The sequence below is a fragment of the Zingiber officinale genome, chromosome 5A (genome assembly GCF_018446385.1).
Source record: "Zingiber officinale cultivar Zhangliang chromosome 5A, Zo_v1.1, whole genome shotgun sequence".
Taxonomy (NCBI): Eukaryota; Viridiplantae; Streptophyta; class Magnoliopsida; order Zingiberales; family Zingiberaceae; genus Zingiber; species Zingiber officinale.
The window spans coordinates 82,810,450-82,830,249 of record NC_055994.1 but is presented as its reverse complement, the minus strand read 5'-3'; the positions used below and the strand labels follow the sequence as shown (position 1 = coordinate 82,830,249).

The window sequence follows — 19,800 nt, the reverse complement described above, 5'->3', positions numbered from 1 at the left end:
TTCATCAAATATATATATTATGAAATAAAATATCAATAAAAATTAGTAGTGAAGCCCATGGTTTTTAATCCTAAAATGAAATTTACTTCATCAAATTTATTATTGAAGTTCATTATCATATATTACTTCATAATTATAAATCACCGAAGTAACATGTCGCGAAGTCTATACCCAATTTTCACATAGTGTGCCTTCTTGGCCCTCTAATCCACTTTCATTCAAGTAAGATTTATGGATTACGTCTGATTCATGACTATTGTTTGATGACAGAGCCTACAATCTGCAATATCTGATCCAATTGGACATGTTTATTTGCTACAAAGAACATGAATTGGAACATAACCAACACAAAAACTAGAACGTAGTTAACAAAACAACCTTTATGTTTAAAGTGCATGTGAAGAACAATTGGAACTTGTAGTAGTTAGAGCTCTCTGAACTTGTATGATCAGTGATGTAGACGTATCGTTAAACAAATGGTGTGAAAGGAGATTAGTCAACTCTTACGGCAGAGAAGTGCATTGAGTAGTGATGCAACTCCTGAGAGAGATATCTTTAGGCCTGGAGCTAGAGGAAGAGGACTTAGTGAAGGTTCTTGGGGAGCCAGAGCAGCACATGGTGATCAACTACTTCTCGTGGCGGTAGCCGGAGCCGGAGCCGGACCTATAATTTTTACTTATACAAAATGTGTCTATGTTACATGGAGGATAAATTTTACATATTTTATTCATGGGGGATCAGTTTACACTAATTTTTCAGGTACATCATTAACATCGTTGATCCCGTCTGAGATTGTTGACGAATGAAATATCGGTGAGTTAGTGTTAATGTTGACTTAGCCGCCAATCACCCAGGGGCAGTAGGGATTTATGGCGAGATCCACCCAAGCCTAGAAAGAAGAAGTAAGGAACGAGAGGGTTAGAATGACGGTGGGGGATGTCACACTCAATCACTCTGACTTTTAAGTAAGTCTACCGTAGAGGAGAACAGAGAAGAATAGTAGAAGTTACTTGAGTTTAGCTAGTTACCCCGTGCGCCTACAAGGGCAGGTGACCTTTTATAGAGATATAGCCGCTCTCTCATATTCTCCACGTGTTCTAAAATCCATACTTATGTTACCCATGTTTCTGAAATAATTGACCACGTTAGCCACCTCTTACGGGTTAAAAGGTTGTGTTTCCCACGTTCTTGGGAGAAAAATGACTGCATTGCTTATATCTTTAATGAGCAATGGTTCAATAGTTTGCCTGTCAGAAGTCAGGTATACCGGTCCGAATCTGGGAAACCTGAAGTCGGGGCGATCAAGAGTTGGAGACCGCTTGGAGTTAGAGACTGCATAGAGTTGGAGACCGCCTGGAGTCGAGGCAGTCTGGAGCTAGGGACAACATGGAGTCGGGGCAGTCTAGAGCCGAAGACCGCCTAGAGTCAGGGGCGACATAGAGTTGGAGACCTCTTGGAGTCGGGGACTACCTGAATCGAGGATCACATGGAGTTGAGGCGGTTTGGAGCCTAGGACCACATAGAGGCAGGGTGGTTAGGAGTCGAGGACTGTGTGGAGTCGGGGACAGAATGGAGTCGGGGTGGTCTGGAGCCGGAGATCGGATTTTTATTGACTTTGACCTCCATCTCAACTAGCAATACTATTGACTTCCCCTTAACCAAAAAAATATGTAATCTATTTCTTAAATTTTGATATTAGGTAAGATGACACAATAATAAGTACACTTTTATTTTTGATGTGTAAACTGTAACATGCAATTATAGAAAGTACAGTATAGTTCATGCTATGCTATCTGAAAATACCAGTCATTGATCCTGACCTTAATGTTCTCTATGGTGTTTGTAAGAAAGATTATCATTTACCTCTGCTGGATTATTGAGGTTCTTGTCTTCTCTTCTCTTCTCTTGTAACCATTCTTTCTTCAGTCACTCTTTTGGATTTATTTTTGATGCAACAAGTGTTTGTTTGCATTCACAGTCGCCCTAAGTATGCAAGCACGCTCTAAGAAAGATACATTATCTAGCTAATTGAATCATCATGTCCACAATATTACACCACTGCAAATAAAAAATCAACCTTGTACTATTGCAGGAATGAATACAACAGAAAGACCAGAAGTTGAAGATGCCATCACTCTCTTTTGAAGAGTTCCAAACAGTGCTCGTCGTCCAAGTTTCTGCTCCAAAACTTTGTGTAGTACTCATCGTAGGTGTAACTCTTGTACACGGCAGGTGATCCATTGGTGATCAGCTTCTCCGGTGGGTTGATCACAACACTCTTGCAAGGGCACACGAATGAGGCCACTGATATCCTCTCCTTATCAGAGTTAACTACAGCTCGGTGCCATGCGCTCTTGTATCTTCCATTGCTCAATGCCTGCGCGAACACAATCATAGACAAATATGTCCTTGAACAGAATGCAATGATAACAAGGCCAAAGGTACATCGACATAACTGACCAATTAAGATATGTAGATTGTTTTGATTTAAAGTGTAGAGATTGATTGAAGGAGGAAGAGTGACTATTGAATTATGAATTCATCTGACTTTGACAAGGAAGAAGAGAAGTTGGAATCCACTACCTTCCCCCTGTTCAACTAAGAGTTTGTTGGTGTAATGTTTTTTTTTTTAATCCATATATCTACCTAACCGATTAATCTTGGAGGTGACTAGTCCGGCTCTACGGAAGATTCTCATGGCCACCAAGATAAATCGGGAAGTACTTATAGAGGCTCATCCAAATGGACAGTATTCTTAAATCCGTTTCTCACTAGAGGGAAAATCCGAACCGTAGATGTCTTGGTTATTCATTTGAAAACCTAATCATTGCATCATTGTCTTGGGGATTCGTTGGTGTACTACTTGGTGATACATATAGACTAAGAATGTTGTGTTGGATTTTATTTCCTTTAGATGGGCTCATATGTGCTTACGGATTTAGGTTGTTAAGAATCCAAATCCATCAAGTGATCTAACTTAATTAAGTTAATTTGTGTTTTCGCTATAGGATGTGGACTTATATGTATAAAATTCATTATCTGCATCCATTATTAATGATGGATTAATAATGGATGCAGATCCTCTATATATTAGTTTGGTCCCCACTAGATTTGGGATACTGACAGAACTCCTCGTTTCCCATTGATGAGAGTTTTCGACAGCGTCACCCTAACTCCTTCGGAAGACCTCTCGAAGATGACATTCTACAACAATGGCTCTTCCACTACATTCAGGTTCTATCATTGTTTTTAGTTCGTTTAATTATTGTGTTATGTTTTTGATGTTACTAGATCTTATGTAGTTGTTGTATTTCCTATATTAGAATTTTTTTTTAGTTTCTAGAATTCATGTGGCCAGAAGAAAACTCTAATTCTATAATGTAACGCCCGAAAATTCTCAAATCAATTTTAGAAATATTCTATGATTTTTCTGGAATTTTAGAATATTTATATGGAATTTTTGGAGTAGCAGAAGTAGCAAAAATAAATAGAAACGTAAAATAGTCTAAGCAGGAATTGAACCCAAGACCTATGAGACCCTATGTCTTATAGACAACTCTAGTAACCAGGAGGCCCCAGCAGGGGTGTGCTGAAAGAAGAGGGAAACAGTTATATTTAAGGTTTAGTTAGCCGAATAAACCACTTAATATAAATAGGAAAAAAAATTAAGTGAGGAGTTATTAGTTTTCATCGGAAGCTTTTCCTCTCCTCACCCTAATTCCGCCGACCCCTCTCCCTTCCTCACCTCTCGGCGCCCAAGTCCAAGGAAGAACCTAGGGTTCCATTCCTAGGACCATAGGAGTATCTTCCGGCAACATCAAGGGTACGAGGACGCTCCTCTCCGCGAGAAGAATGCATAGACGCGAGAAGATCGTCGAAGAGACCCCTTCTCCGGAAAACCTAGCGATTGGATTGTAAGGAATCTAGCGCAGGATGTAAGAAACCCCTCACCTGCAGTATAAGTAGCTCTTTTCATGATTTTATGCCTTAGTTTAGTTATATATAGATTTTCAGCACATAGGGTGTGAATTAGTGCACACCAAATGGTTGATAAAATGCTTAGCTCAGTTAAATGCAACATAGGCATTTTTAATAGCTTAGACAAATGCAATAGGAGCATTTATAGCATACTTAGCTTTGCTTCAGCTTATATGGGACAGATGGTCCAATGGGTGGGCTCCCACAGTCGCCTCTAGGTTCAGATAACCTAGTTCTAGGTTCAGATAACCTAGTAAGAGCAAGGTAAGGTATATCAGCTACAAATCAGTATTTTACTTTTTAGTGGCACTGTACTGGACTTTAGTTGTCCTTGGGTTGGGCTCCCACAGTCGTCCCTAGGTTTAGATAACCTAGTAAACCCTACTAGAATCAGGATTTGCAACCCCGAGTTTAGTTAGGGATGCGCGCATAGCAAGTACAGTTACCGGGCCCAACAGCAGCATGATTAGTATTTTCATCTATTTATGATAAATAGTTTTTTTTTAAATCTTCACAATTTAGTTATGTGATTACAGTTCAGAATTTGTATCAGCTTAGCATTAGTTTAGTTAGCTATCGTATCAGTTTAGTTCTATCTTGTTGATACCAGAAGATATTGCCATGATCAGCTATGGATTTCTATGTTTTGTATGATAGTATACCATGCCATGCTCTAACATGTTCAGTATATATTTCAAATAGCATGTTTTAAAAGCATAAATTGCATCGTATGCATGTTTTGTGAGGTAGATGGTTTCTTACTAAGCTCCCAAGCTTACAGATACTTCTTTTCCTTATACTGCAGATAAAGGTAAAGGAAAGATGGATTAGCGGAGGCTGGAGGACAATGCAATGAAGATGTGTGTGGATAGGAACTTGGAATAAAGATCTTTGGAGAAACTAGCAACTTAAGAACTTAGCATTTCCTTTATGTTATTCCTTTCTGCACTTTAGTTATTTAAGTGTCTTGGATTATGAAAGTTATGCATAGATTGTTAGTTGTCATGATATTAGATAGCTAATCATGAGTAATGATAGGTCTAGTAGCTTTGTTTTTGCTTATAGAATTGATATATGTGATTTGAGCACGAAACAGTGCTGAAATCAGACTTCTGATACGAAATGAGGCTCCTCAATCGATCAGCTGATCGATTGGGCAGCTTGTTCCGCGAACAGTAAGCTCCTGAATCGATCAGGGAATTTTCTCCCGCGAACAGAGAGGTTCTGAATCGATCATTGGATCGATTGGTCAGCCTGGATCGATCAGCCGATCTATCCAGAAATTCATCCGTGCACAGTAGCACGTTGAATCAATCAGTGGATCGATCCAATTGCTCCAATCGATTGAGTGATAAGCTCAATCGATTGGGAAGCTGGATTTTGACTAGAAACCTTTAGTTGTAGCTCCTTGAGCATGGGGGATGAAAAATATGTCATGTATACCTTAGATCTCATCCCTTAGCACATGTAGAACAAAGAAATTGCCTTAGCATAAAGAAATTTTAAATTAGTTCAGTCTTCCGCACCTTATAGTTTAGCACAGCATAATGTGATGGCCAGCCTTGCAGCCTAGTACCAGTAGGAGGCGGGTCGTTACAGAGTGGTATCAAAGCAAGTTTCATACTTCCTTCACACACACATCAGCATTGAACCTGCAGCTTCCAAGTAAGAATACCTCTCACTTTATTATGTTCTTGCTTTCATGTTTATGGATAACAGTAGCATGTTTATACATGATAGCATCTAACCTGATAGTAGTAATTATATAATCATGATTGTATTAGTTATGTATGTCCTCTATCTCTCTAGAAAATGGTACGAGGACGCCCAGCTTGAAAGACACCAGCTACTGAGCCTCAACATGAGGCAGGCAGCTCAGTGCCTCCTCCAGACCTTACAGCAGTAGTGACTCAATTACAGAAACAGCTAGCTGAACAGCAACAGGAGATAGCCACCCTAAGGGCTAACCAGCAGAACATTCCCACTGTCACCCCAGAACCTAACTTAGCAAACCCAGTGGTGATAGAGGTTCCTCCAGTCCAACCTGCAGCGCCAGTAGCTCCAGCAGCAGGGGCAAGAAGAGAAGCCTATCTGATCTAGTGGCAGAAAATCAAGCCAGAGAATTTCTCAGGCACTAGTGAACCATGGGATGCTCAAGCTTGGTTCAAAACACTGGAGAGTACGATGAAGCTTCTGGACTGGCCAAAGTTTGAAAAGGTGAAATGCGCCTCATTCTGCCTGACTGGAGACGCACGTATGTGGTGGGAGAGAATTAAGTGAAGCGCTAGTAAACCAGATGACATGGGCCGACTTCGAGAGAGAATTCTTTGAAGAGTTCTTTCACATGCGGGTCACAAACCGCCACTACGACGAGTTCATGGAATTTCGCCAGGGCAACCTTTCAGTTGAGGAAGCCGTGAAGAAATTCAACAGACTGGCTCGTCTATGCCCTGAACTAGTCAGCACTGAAAAAGAACGAGTCCGGTTGATTCTCAAGATGCTAAGGCCGGAAATAGCAATGAACGTGGCCAGCGGCGTCCATAGGCCGCAAACCACTGAAGAATTAGTAAACAGTGCTCTGACCACCGAGCACTACCAGAACAATATCAAACGGCAGAAGCAAATCCTCTCAAAGTCCAAAGGTCAAGGAGGCTCAGGTACTCAGAAACACCAGGGCCACAGCTCTAACTGGAAAGGGAACCCCAGCCATAAACGTAAGCCAGGGAGCTACCCAAAAGGAGGACTAGCTAGTAAACAGCCTAGTTATCCCAAATGTTCCACTTGTGGGAAATTTCACCCAGGAGTTTGTCGCAAGGGCACACGAGGATGCTTCGAATGTGGACAAGAGGGACATATGGCTAAGCAGTGCCCGAACAAGATCGGTCTTCCTCAACCACAGCCGATTCAGTATGGAGGCCAGCCAGCCCAGTTACACCAGATGCAGGCTGCTTTAGATGGTCCATACATCAGCCAGGGCAGACTAGAAGCCCCCTCAGCCACGACGAACGCGAGGATCTATTCACTCACCAAAGAGGAGGTAGCGAATGCCTCGACAGTTGTTACAGGTCAGATCAGTATTTTACAGCAAAGTACAACTATCTTGTTCGATACTGGGGCAACCCATTCTTATATATCCAGGGCATTTTCCGAAAAATTAGCGATACCTCCAGAGGTACTCAGTGGTCAGTTTCTGACAACACTACCTTCGGGAGAAATTATGGCATCCACGCACTGGCTCAGAGCAGTGCCAGTCATTATAGCAGACAGAGAACTCGTTTGTGATCTGATAGTGCTAGATATGACTGATTACGATGTCATTTTTGGAATGGACTTCCTGATCAGATACGGTGCCTCTATTGATTGCCGTAAACAGAAAGTCATATTCCAACCTGAAGCTGGAGTACAATTTGAGTACAACGGAGAACCAAAGAGAAAAGTCAAGAAATTTCTCTCAGCCCTGAAAGCGCAGAAATTGCTAGATTCAGGATGTACGGGATTTTTAGTGCATGTAGTCAATACCGGTCAGGACAAGGACCAAAATCTAGAAGAGGTCCGAGTTGTATGTGACTACCCAACAGTCTTCCCTGAGGAGTTACCAGGTCTAGCACTAGGCAGGGAGATTGAATTTGAGATAGAGCTCATCCCTGGTATGAATCCCATCTCCAAAGCGCCCTATCGCATGGCCCCAGCAGAGCTGAAGGAACTTCAGGAGCAACTACAGGAGCTGCTTGACAAGGGCTTCATAAGCTCTAGTCACTCACCATGGGGAGCACCTGTATTGTTCGTGAAGAAGAAGGACGGGAGCATGCGCCTGTGTATAGACTACAGAGCACTGAATCAAGTCACGATCAAGAACATGTATCCTCTTCCCAGAATAGATGACCTGTTTGATCAGCTAAAGGGAGCAGCAGTGTTCTCTAAAATAGACCTCCGGTCAGGATATCACCAGGTTAGAGTTAAAGAAGGTGATATACCCAAGACAGCCTTCAGGACCAGATACGGACATTATGAGTTCGTAGTCATGCCCTTTGGCGTGACAAATGCTCCAGCTACCTTTATGGACCTTATGAACAGAGTATTCAGAGAATACCTAGAAAAATTTATTATTGTGTTCATCGATGACATTCTTGTCTATTCAGGAACTCAGGAAGAACACACAGAGCACCTGAAGACAGTACTACAGATCCTTTAGCAGAACCAGCTGTACGCCAAGTTTACGAAGTGTGAATTCTGGCTCGATCAGGTGTCCTTTCTGGGCCACATCATCTCTAAGGATGGTATTATGGTAGACCCTAGAAAAATAGAGGCTGTGAGCAACTGGAAAAGACCTAAGAACTCTAGTGAAATCAGAAGCTTTTGGGGACTAGCAGGTTATTACAGAAAATTCGTAGAGGATTTCTCCAGGATAGCCTCCCCACTGACAGCTCTCACCAGGAAGAACAGAAAATTTCAGTGGACAGAGGACTATGAGAACAGCTTCAGCGAGCTAAAAAGAAGATTGACCAGTGCACCCATTCTGACTCTACCAGAAAACACAGACAGCTTTGATATTTATAGTGATGCCTCTAAGTTGGGACTGGGAGCAGTACTGATGCAGAATGGCAAGGTGATCGCCTATGCCTCCAGAGAACTCAAGGACTATGAGAGGAACTACCCCACTCATGATCTTGAGCTTGCAGCAGTTGTCTTCGCTCACAAAATTTGGAGACATTACTTGTATGGAGCTCAGTGCAGAGTGTATACAAATCATCAGAGTCTGAAATACTTCTTCACTTAGAAGGATCTGAATATGCGACAGCGTAGATGGCTCGAACTGGTCAAAGATTATGATATAGACATCCTCTACCACCTAGGAAAAGCCAATAAGGTAGCAGACGCACTTAGCAGGAAGTCCAACGCCACCTTACTATCCCTAGCAGCCATGTCACCGTCCCAACAGAAGGAGATCACAGATTTCAGTCTCGAACTTATAGTGGGACAACTCTCTACTATGACGTTAGAATCCACCTTGCTTGGTGACATCCAGACAGCTCAGGGACAGGATCCTGAAATTCAGAAAATCAAGCAAGGGGCTAGCAGGATCAGAAAGTGGAGGATTCAGAATATCTGATAGTGGGGCATGTATTTTGATGACAGAATATGCGTTCCGAATCAGGAGGAATTAAAGAGAAAGATTTTAGACGAGGCTCACAGGACTCCCTACGCGATGCATCCGGGTTCCACCAAGATGTACCAATACCTAAAGAGACGTTTTTGGTGGCCTGGGATGAAAAGAGACATCGCTAGATATGTTAGTACCTGTCTGACCTGCCAGAGGGTCAAGGCAGAACACAAGAGACCAGGAAGAGGTCTGCAGCCTATTCAGATTCCAGAATGGAAGTGGGAAGATATTTCCATGGACTTCATAGTGGGACTACCCAGAACCACGAATGGTTTTGATGCCATCTGGGTAATAGTCGATAGATTGACTAAATCAGCCCATTTTTTAGCTATCAGGATATCCTACTCCATGGAGCAGCTAGCTCAGTTGTATCTTAAGGAGATCGTTAGACTACATGGAGTCCCATGCACCATTATATCGCATGAGACAAGAGGTTCACATCACACTTCCGGGAGTGTGCAACAAGATTGGGCACTAAGTTAAGATTCAAGATGCCTTTCCATCCTCGCATGATGATCGACGAGCGAGTAAATCAGGTACTCGAAGATATGCTCCGAGCATGTGCCCTAGACTTCAAGGGAAAATGGTGCAAATATCTGAGTTTAGCAGAATTTGCATACAACAATAGCTATCAGGCTACTATCGGCATGACACCTTACGAGGCTCTCTACAGGCGGAGGTGTAGATCTCCAATCTGCTGGTATGAAAGTGGTGAACAGAAAGAACTAGAACTTCAGATAGATCTAGTAGCAGATACCACAGCAGCAATACAGCAGATCCGCCAGAGGATAGAGACAGCTCAGAGTCGCCAGAAAAGCTATGCTGATACACGGCGCAGACCCTTAGAGTTTTCAGTTGGGGATACAGTATTCCTCAGAGTGGCTCCCATGAAGGGAGTAATGCGTTTTGGGAAGAAGGGCAAATTAAGTCCCAGATATGTGGGACCATACCTTATCACTAGAAGAGTTGGCAAAGTAGCATATGAGCTAGAGCTACCCCAGGAGATGTCAGCTATCCATAATGTATTTCATGTCTCTATGCTGAAAAAGCATATCCCAGATGCCACCCAGGTGATTGAGCCCCAGTCGGTACAAGTCCGCGAAGACCTCAGCTATGACAGTCGGCCTATTCAGATAATAGATCGAGCAGTTAAGAAGTTGCGGAACAAGGAAGTATCATTAGTAAAAGTTATTTGGCAAAGTCACACAGCAGAAGAGGCAACTTGGGAGACAGAAGCTACTATGAGACAGAAGTACCCAGAGTTATTTTAAGTTTGAGGACGAACTTTTTATAAGGTATGGGGGATTGTAACGCCCGAAAATTTTCAAATTAATTTTAGAAATATTCTATGATTTTTATGGAATTTTAAAATATTTTTATGGAATTTTTGGAGTAGCAGAAGTAGCAAAAATAAATAGAAACGTAAAATACCCTAAGCGGGAATTGAACCCGAGACCTATAAGACCCTATGTCTTATAGACAACTCTAGTAACCAGGAGGCCCCAGCAGGGGTGTGCTGAAAGAAGAGGGAAATAGTTATATTTAAGGTTTTGTTAGCCGAATAAACCACTTAATATAAATAGGAAAAAAAATTAAGTGAGGAGTTATTAGTTTTCATCGAAAGCTTTTCCTCTCCTCACCCTAATTCCGCCGACCCCTCTCCCTTCCTCACCTCTCGGCGCCCAAGTCCAAGGAAGAACCTAGGGTTCCATTCCTAGGGCCATAGGAGTATCTTCCGGCAACATCAAGGGTACGAGGACGCTCCTCTCCGCGAGAAGAACGCATAGAAGCGAGAAGATCGTCGAAGAGACCCCTTCTCCGGAAAACCTAGCGATTGGATTGTAAGGAATCTAGCGCAGGATGTAAGAAACCCCTCACCTGCAGTATAAGTAGCTCTTTTCATGATTTTATGCCTTAGTTTAGTTATATACAGATTTTCAGCACATAGGGTGTGAATTAGTGCACACCAAATTGTTGATAAAATGCTTAGCTCAGTTAAATGCAACATAGGCATTTTTAATAGCTTAGACAAATGCAATAGGAGCATTTATAGCATACTTAGCTTTTCTTCAGCTTATATTGGACAGATGGTCCAATGGGTGGGCTCCCACAGTCGCCTCTAGGTTCAGATAACCTAGTAAGAGCAAGGTAAGGTATATTAGCTACAAATCAGTATTTTACATTTCAGTGGCACTGTACTGGACTTTAGTTGTCCTTGGGTTGGGTTCCCACAGTCGTCCCTAGGTTTAGATAACCTAATAAACCCTACTAGAATCGGGATTTGCAACCCCAAATTTAGTTAGGGATGCGCGCATAGCAAGTACAGTTGCCGGGCCCAACAGCAGCATGATTAGTATTTTCATCTATTTATGATAAATAGTTTTTTTTCAAAGCTTCACAATTTAGTTATGTGATTACAGTTCAGAATTTGTATCAGCTTAGCATTAGTTTAGTTAGCTATCGTATCAGTTTAGTTCTATCTTGTTGATACCAGAAGATATTGCCATGATCAGCTATGGATTTCTATGTTTTGTATGATAGTATGCCCTGCCATGCTCTAACATGTTCAGTATATATTTCAAATAACATGTTTTAAAAGCATAAATTACATCGTATGCATGTTTTGTGAGGTAGATGGTTTCTTGCTAAGCTCCCAAGCTTACAGATACTTCTTTTCCTTATACTGCAGATAAAGGTAAAGGAAAGATGGATTAGCGGAGGCTGGAGGACAATGTAATGAAGATGTGTGTGGATAGGAACTTGGAATAAAGATCTTTGGAGAAACTAGCAACTTAAGAACTTAGCATTTCCTTTATGTTATTCCTTTCTGCACTTTAGTTATTTAAGTGTCTTAGATTATGAAAGTTATGCATACATTGTTAGTTGTCATGATATTAGATAGCTAATCATGAGTAATGATAGGTCTAGTAGCTTTGTTTTTGCTTATAGAATTGATATATGTGATTTGAGCACAAAACAGTGCTGAAATCAGACTTCTGATACGAAATCAGAAACCCCAATCGATCAGCCGATCGATTGGAGGCTCCTCAATCGATCAGCTGATCGATTGGGCAGCTTGTTCCGCGAACAGTAAGCTCCTGAATCGATCGGGGAATTTGCTCCCGCGAACAGAGAGCTTTTGAATAGATCACTGGATCGATTGGTCAGCCTGGATAGATCAGCCGATCGATCCAGAAATTCATCCGTGCACAGTAGCACGTTGAATCGATCAGTGGATCGATCCAATAGCTCCAATCGATTGAGTGATAAGCTCAATCGATCGGGAAGCTGGATTTTGACTAGAAACCTTTAGTTGTAGCTCCTTGAGCATGGGGGATGAAAAATATGTCATGTATACCTTAGATCCCATCCCTTAGCACATGTAGAACAAACAAATTGTCTTAGCATAAAGAAATTTTAAATTAGTTCAGTCTTCCGCACCTTATAGTTTAGCACAGCATAATGTGATGGTCAGCCTCGCAACCTAGTACCAGTAGGAGGCGAGTCGTTACAATCAATTAGTATTAAAATCAAATTGTTTCATTATATGCTATGGCAATAAAGTTAGGGTTTTTTTTGGCGATTTATTGTTTTTTATGCTAGATTAGATTTGCAATATAAAACAATATTTGATTATAGAAAAACAAAAGAAAACTTAGGATAGTCTTGGTTTTCCAAGTTTTTTTTCATGTTTTTCATGAAGAACATGAAGAACAATGGTAACCTTCGCCATTTTCTTGGAAAATCGTAGCTTTTGATCTGTCTTAGGTGAAATCATGATGGAGCAATCAATTGTAATGGTCTAGCAATTGATTGTCAAGAATAAAAGTAGTGATTAGAATCAAACAGGAATCGATTGGCTAGTTCGACCAGTTGGCACAAATCAATTACTTTAATTTAGTAATCGATTGGCACAATTGGATAGAATACAAGATTGATTTTAATTGATTACATGGTTTGACTATGACTACCAATCAATTCATGGCCTTCAGGTCAGACACAGAATTGATTTAAATCAATTAGTCAGATTAACTCCTTGAGGCAATCGATTACTAGTTTTCAGCAATAGATTGCCAATTTTGAAGTCGAGCACAAAAGTCTCTAGGATCGACTAACAGATCGATTGGTGATAACCAATCGATTACTAAGAATCAACAATCGTTTGATCAATGTGATGTCAAATACAGAAGTTTATGTGATCGACTAGCAAGATCAATTGGTGATACCAATCGATTGGCACACACCATCAATCAATTGATGGTCGTAAGTCAGATACAATTGGCTTTCAAGTCGATTGGGGTAATCAATTGGTTGTTGTCAATTGATTGTCATATAGTATCAATCAACTAATAAGTCTAAACTTGAGCTATTAAGATTGATCAAATGATTATCTATTCGAGTAAGGTTCCTAAGGATTTCTTGGATTTATCTACACATGTGCTACTAAATTTAACTATTGTGTCGGCCCAAAGAAAAATACTTTAGGTAGGTTTAATGTATTTTATGTCGATAGATGTATATCTATGCTGAAAATAATTGGCCTAAAAGAAAATTATTTTTAGGCTAGATATATGTTTAAAAGTAGCTTACAACTATGGAATAAAATTTTATTTTTTATTCAGATCATGTACAAAATATGTTGGCTCAAAGGCAGACATATTGTATGGTTGATTAAGATTATTGTGAGCTATGGACTACATTATTTATCTCATATAAAGTGTTAAGTATGCGCATAATGTGTCTGCCCAAAGGAAAACACATTATGTGATCACCTAAGGTTTGAATTGTATTTAAGAGTACCGTTAACAAATTGCATGTTTTAATTCAAAGATTATAATTGTAAGGTTGTATTTGGTATCTCATAAGTAGCCCATTAATATGCATATTTTTATTACATCATTGTATAATATTTATTATCCTGATTATCTCTGTTCTTGGCCTTAATTAAATTGTGAGCTAATAGTATTTTTCTCTCTTTTAATTTAGTGCAATCATTAACTGTCAATATTAATAACATTCTCACATTAACTAGATCAAATGTTGTGAAAGGGAAGAGTACGTAATTAGAGCCTTGGGTTGTATAGAATTTGATTCTACATTGAGATATGATCGCATCGCACCCCTAACTAGTGCTACAGTATAGAGCAGAGGGTGGAATTTGAAAAATGGGAGCGATCAAACCGTATGAGTCTAAGTGTCATGAGACTTTCAAATTTGGCATCAATAAATTAAAGGGCTCCATAATTAAAGGGGAAGATGCTAAGAGTTTTCTGAACCAACTAGCAAATCGATTCATGCCAAACAAAAAGGTCAAGACTACCACACTTCTTTCAAAGTTGGTGCCGATCCGGTATAGTGGCAAAGAAAACATAATGGAGAGATGTCTTTACTTGGACGATTCACTCCTTTTAAGATCTCGTATCATACTTAAAAGGAAAAGTGAAAATTGAATGAGCTTATTGCGCAATATGTGTAAGAAGGGGAGAGATTAAAGTATGAGACATCTGAGAGTGGTCACTTAGCATCTTATTCTGAAGGTTCGAGCAAAAAGTGAAAGAGGATCAACAATAAGAGAAAAGGTAAACAAACTACAAATTCAGGGGGCTATGGTCATAAGGATCACAAGAAACAAGATAAGAAAGTCACCTATTTCTTTTGCAAAAAAATCATATAAAGAAAGATTTCCTCAAATACGCCAATCGCGTGTTAAGAACAGTAAGCTTCTAAACCTTATTAGTTAGGAAATCAATTTACCTAGAGTACCAACTAACACTTAGTGAATAGATATTGGTGCTACTAATCACAAAGTTTCACTATATAGGGTTGTCTCGGAAGCTGACTTCCGTTTGATGATGAAAAATACTATAAGGAATGGCAAGAAAGAAAAAGTAGAGTCCATAGGTATTTTTAGGCTTTATTTATGAACTGATATCTTTTTGAATTTAGAAAATGCATTTATTATACTGTCTTTTAGATGGAATTTGATTTTAATTTCTTATTTGGACAAAACAAGTTAGTCTTGTTCATTTGGAAATAGAATTTTTAATTTTTTTTCTTTAATTCTACATTAGTTGGCAATAGTTTCTTGGTTGATAAGTTGTAAAATTAAAACACTTTAGCTCCTACAGTTGATAACGTAATTATACATAATATAGGTACGAAATGTAAATTGACTGACGAGAATTCATCTATGTTATATAGCATAGACGTTTAGGACATATATCCAAACAACGCCTAGAAAGGTTAATATTATATGGAATTCTCGATTCCCTTGACATGTCAGACTTTGATGTTTGTATAGAATGTGTTAAGCGGAAGACCACTAACAAAAGAAATAAGGGGGACAAGTCATTGTAGTGATGTTTTTGTTGACCATTCCTTTAGGTATCTTGGAATAAACACACATATTTTATTAGCTTCATAGATAATTGCTCTCAATTCAATTATCTTTACTTTATTCATGAGAAGTCTCAATCTTTGGACATATTTAAAATTTCCAAATTCTAAGTTGAAAATCAACTAGGTAAGAAAATTAAGGTCATCTGATTAGATCATGGGGGTGAATATTATGATTGATATGATAGATTAGGTGAACAATATTCAAGACCTTTTTTGAATTACCTTACTGAGTGTAAGATTGTTTCTCAGTATACCATGTCTGTTGTTCCCAGTCAAAATGGTGTAGTTGAGCATCATAATCATACCTTTAAAGACATTATGAGAAGTATGATGACTTTTTCTTCTTTACCGAAGTCTTTGTAGGGTGAGACACTCAAGACTGTAGTTTATCTACTTAATAGAATACCTAGTAAGATGATAACTAAAATTCCATATGAGATGTGGATGGGTAGAAAACCTAGCATTAAGCATTTATACATCTAGGGTTGTCTAGTTAAGGCTAGGTCTTATAAGCCTAATGAAAAGAAATTGGACTCAAAAATTATAAACTACAGTAAGTCAAGGGGTTATAAATTATATGATCCCTCTAATAGATCTTTTTTGAAACAGAAAATACTAAATTCATTGAGAATAGTGAGAGTGCAAAGGTTAGGGAAATATTTTTTGAGGAAAGCATAAGCAATCGTTCTATGGTCACTACTAGTGCAATAAGTAGCAGTATGATTACCATACCTTACATATGGATATTCCACATCTAGTGAGAGTAGTGAATCAAAAGTACCAATATCATCTCTAATTCAATTGGAGGAACCTTCTATTGGTGATGAGCAAATATCTCAAGCACCTCAAGCACAAGTGTCTTTAAGGTGATCCACGAGGGAACAAAGATCCATGGTTATCCATGATTATGTTTATCTCCAAAAGTATGAATTTGACATAGAGTTGGAAGTGATCCTACATCTTTCCAATAAGTCAAACAATGATCTAACCTTGAAAGGTCGATTAATACCATGCAAGAAGAGTTGAAGTTTATGGTGGACAATGATGTTTGAGAACTTGTCGAAAGAAAGAAACTCATTGTTTGCAAATAGATATTTAAAACCAAACGGGATTCAAGGGGAAATTTTGAAAAGTATAAGGCTCACCTTGTTGCCAAGGATTCACTCAAAAGGAAGACATTGATTACAAGAAGACTTTCTCACCTATGTCGACGAAAGACTTCTTTAGGGTAATCATAACACCTGTAGCTCATTTTAATTTGAAACTACATCAAATGGACTTAAGACTGCATTTCTTAATGGTGATATTAAGGAAACTATATACATGGTGCAACCAAAGAACATTGAGTATGAGGATTCAAAGCATCTAGTATGTAAATTAAAGAAAGTTCATTTATAGTTTGAAACAAATGTTCTGTCAATGGTACCGATAATTTGATCAAGTGGTTACCTCATTTGGATTTAAAGAGAACTCTATTGATTAATGCATACAAGTCAAGTTCAGGAAAAATAAGTTTATTATACTTGTTCTCTATGTGAATGATATATTGCTTGTGAGCAATAATAAAGTCCTGTTGTATAAAACCAAGTCATTTCTATCCAGTAATTTGAAATTAAAGATCTTGGTGAAGCATCACATATAGATATGTCATGATTGCTCAAGAGGTATTATTAGACTTTCACAAAAGGTCTACATTAAAAAGATGCTTGTATAGTATGCCATGCAAAACTGTGCACGTTATGACACACCTGTGTCTAAAAGTGACAAATTCAGTTTACAGTGTCCATGGATTGAACTTGAAATAAAGGAGATGGAACAATTTCTTTATACGTTGGTAGTGGGTCATCTCATGTATGCACAAGTTTGTATATATTCAGATATAGCATTCATAGTGGGGATGTTAAGAAGGTATTTAAGTAATATAGGACCACTGCACTGGAAAGTAGTGAAGAGAGTGATGGGGTATTTACAAAAAACTAAAGGATACATACTCATGCATCAGATGTTAGATCACCTAGAAGTGATTGGATATTCATACTCTTATTTTGGTGGATGCTTTATGAGGCCCACTTCAAGCTATATTTTCATGATTACTGGAAGGACTATATCTTCAAAGAGCATCAAGCAGACGCTAGTAGTCACTTTTACTATAGAGACAGAGCTTATAGCATGTTATGAAGCATCCAATCACGGGATTTAGCTTTGGAACTTTGGGAAGTTTATAACATGCTAGTAGCCACCATTTCATGGCAAACAAAAAGGTTGAGACTACCACACTTCTTTCTAAGTAGGTAACTATACAATATAACAACAAAGAAAATATCAGGGAGTATATTATGGCTATATCCAATATCGTCACAAATCTAAAAGCACTTAAACTCAATATGTATGAGTATATGTTAGTGCATTCCATCTTAATGTCTCTGCCTACATAGTTCACTACTTTTAAGATTTCATATAATACTTAAAAGGAAAAGTAGACATTGAATGATCTTATAGCTCAGTACATGCAAGAGGACGAGAGACTAAGATGTGAGACACCTAAAAGTGCTCACTTAGCATCTGGTTCCTAAGGTTTGGGCAAGAAGAGAAAGAGGATCAATAAAGGAAAGGGAAAGCAAACTATAAATTCTGGGGGTTTGGCCATAAGAAGCAAAAGAAGAAAGATAAGGAGTACACTTGTTTCTTCTGCAAGAAGAAAGGTCATATGAAGAAAGATTGCCCTAAGTATGCCAACTAGCATGTAAAGAAAGGTAAATTTCTCACTCTTGTTAGTTTAGAAATCAATTTGACTATTATACCCACTAACACTTGATGGATAAATACCTATGCTATAACTCACATAAGTGTCACTATACAGAGTTGTCTCAGGAGTCGACTTCCACTTAATAGTGAAAGACACATCTATATAGGGAATGAAAAGAAGGCTAAAGTCGAGTCGATTGGTGTTTTTAGGCTTTGTTTAGAAACTAATATCTTTGTGAATTTGAAAATACATTTATTGTACCATCTTTTTGATAGAATTTAATTCTAATTTCTTATTTGGATAAATCAGGTTATTCTTGTTCATTTAAAAATAAAAATTTTAGTATTTTCTTTAATTCAGTATTGGTTGGTAATGGTTCCTTAGTTGATAATCATTATAAATTAAACACCATAACTTTTATGGTTGACAACGTGATTATGCATAGTATAGGTATGAAATGCAAATTAACTAACGAGAATCCATCCATGTTGTGGTATATGCATTTAGGATGTATATCCAAACAACACCTAGAAAGGTTAATATCACATAGAATTCTTGATTACCTTGATATGTCAGACTTTGATGTCTGTAAAGAATATGTTAAGGAGAAGACAACTAATAAAAAGAATAAGGAAGTCGATTAAGTAATGTTTTGGAGCTAGTACATACGGATATTTGTAGACCATTCTCTAAAGTATCTTAGAATGGTCAAACATATTTTATTAGCTTCAGAGATGACTGCTCTCAATTCGACTATTTGTACCTTATTCATGAGAAGTCATAGTCTTTAGATATGTTCAAGATTTTTAAAACTGAAGTTAAACTTCAACTAGGTAAGAAAATTAAAGTCGTCTAATCTGATTGTAGAGGTAAATATTACGGTTGATATGATGATTCATACTAACAACATCCATAACCTTTTGCGAACTACCTTGCCAGTATACCATACCTGGTACACCAATCAGATGGTGTAGTTGAACATCACAATCAAACCCTAAAAGACACGGTGAGAATTATTATGGCCTTCACTTCTCTATTAGAGTCTTTATGGGGTGAAATACTCAAGACTGTAATTTACCTACTCAATAGAGTACCTAGTAAGTGTAGGATCGAAAAGAATTTAGATATCTCCACAATGGCATGATATTGTCCACTTTGGGCCTAGACCCTCATGACTTTGCTCTTGGGCACTCCTCAAAAGGCCTCATTCCAATGGAGATATCTTTTCTCTTATAAACCCATGATCTTTCCCATGTGTTTCTAATATGGGACTATGTTTGCAACCTTGCAACCCCAACAATCCCCCCTTCCTTAAACAAAGGACCATAGGTTTCCCACATCTGATCCTCGACCCACCAGGTCTTCCTGCCCCTCAGTCCACCCGACCTACTAGGACTTCCTTGCCTAGTCGCAACTAGGACTTCCTGCCTGGTGTCTGGTCCTCTTGATCCGAACATAGGAGCCCCCACTTTCTTTGTTCGAGGTCAATATTATACCCACATGGCTCAATCAGACC

The 19,800-nt window shown here is 38.9% G+C and overlaps 1 protein-coding gene across 1 annotated transcript in view; it reads right to left on the bottom strand.

Moving 5' to 3' along the window:
- Positions 1-2,003: 2,003 nt before the first annotated feature.
- The window catches only part of LOC121980758 (flavanone 3-dioxygenase 2-like), a 45,174-nt gene continuing 27,377 nt past the window's right edge, over positions 2,004-19,800 (bottom strand). Inside the window, exon 4 of the mRNA XM_042532953.1 lies at positions 2,004-2,377. Within this exon, the coding sequence (XP_042388887.1) occupies positions 2,132-2,377 (246 nt within the window). The 3' untranslated portion in view covers positions 2,004-2,131. The remainder of the gene's footprint in view (positions 2,378-19,800) is intronic.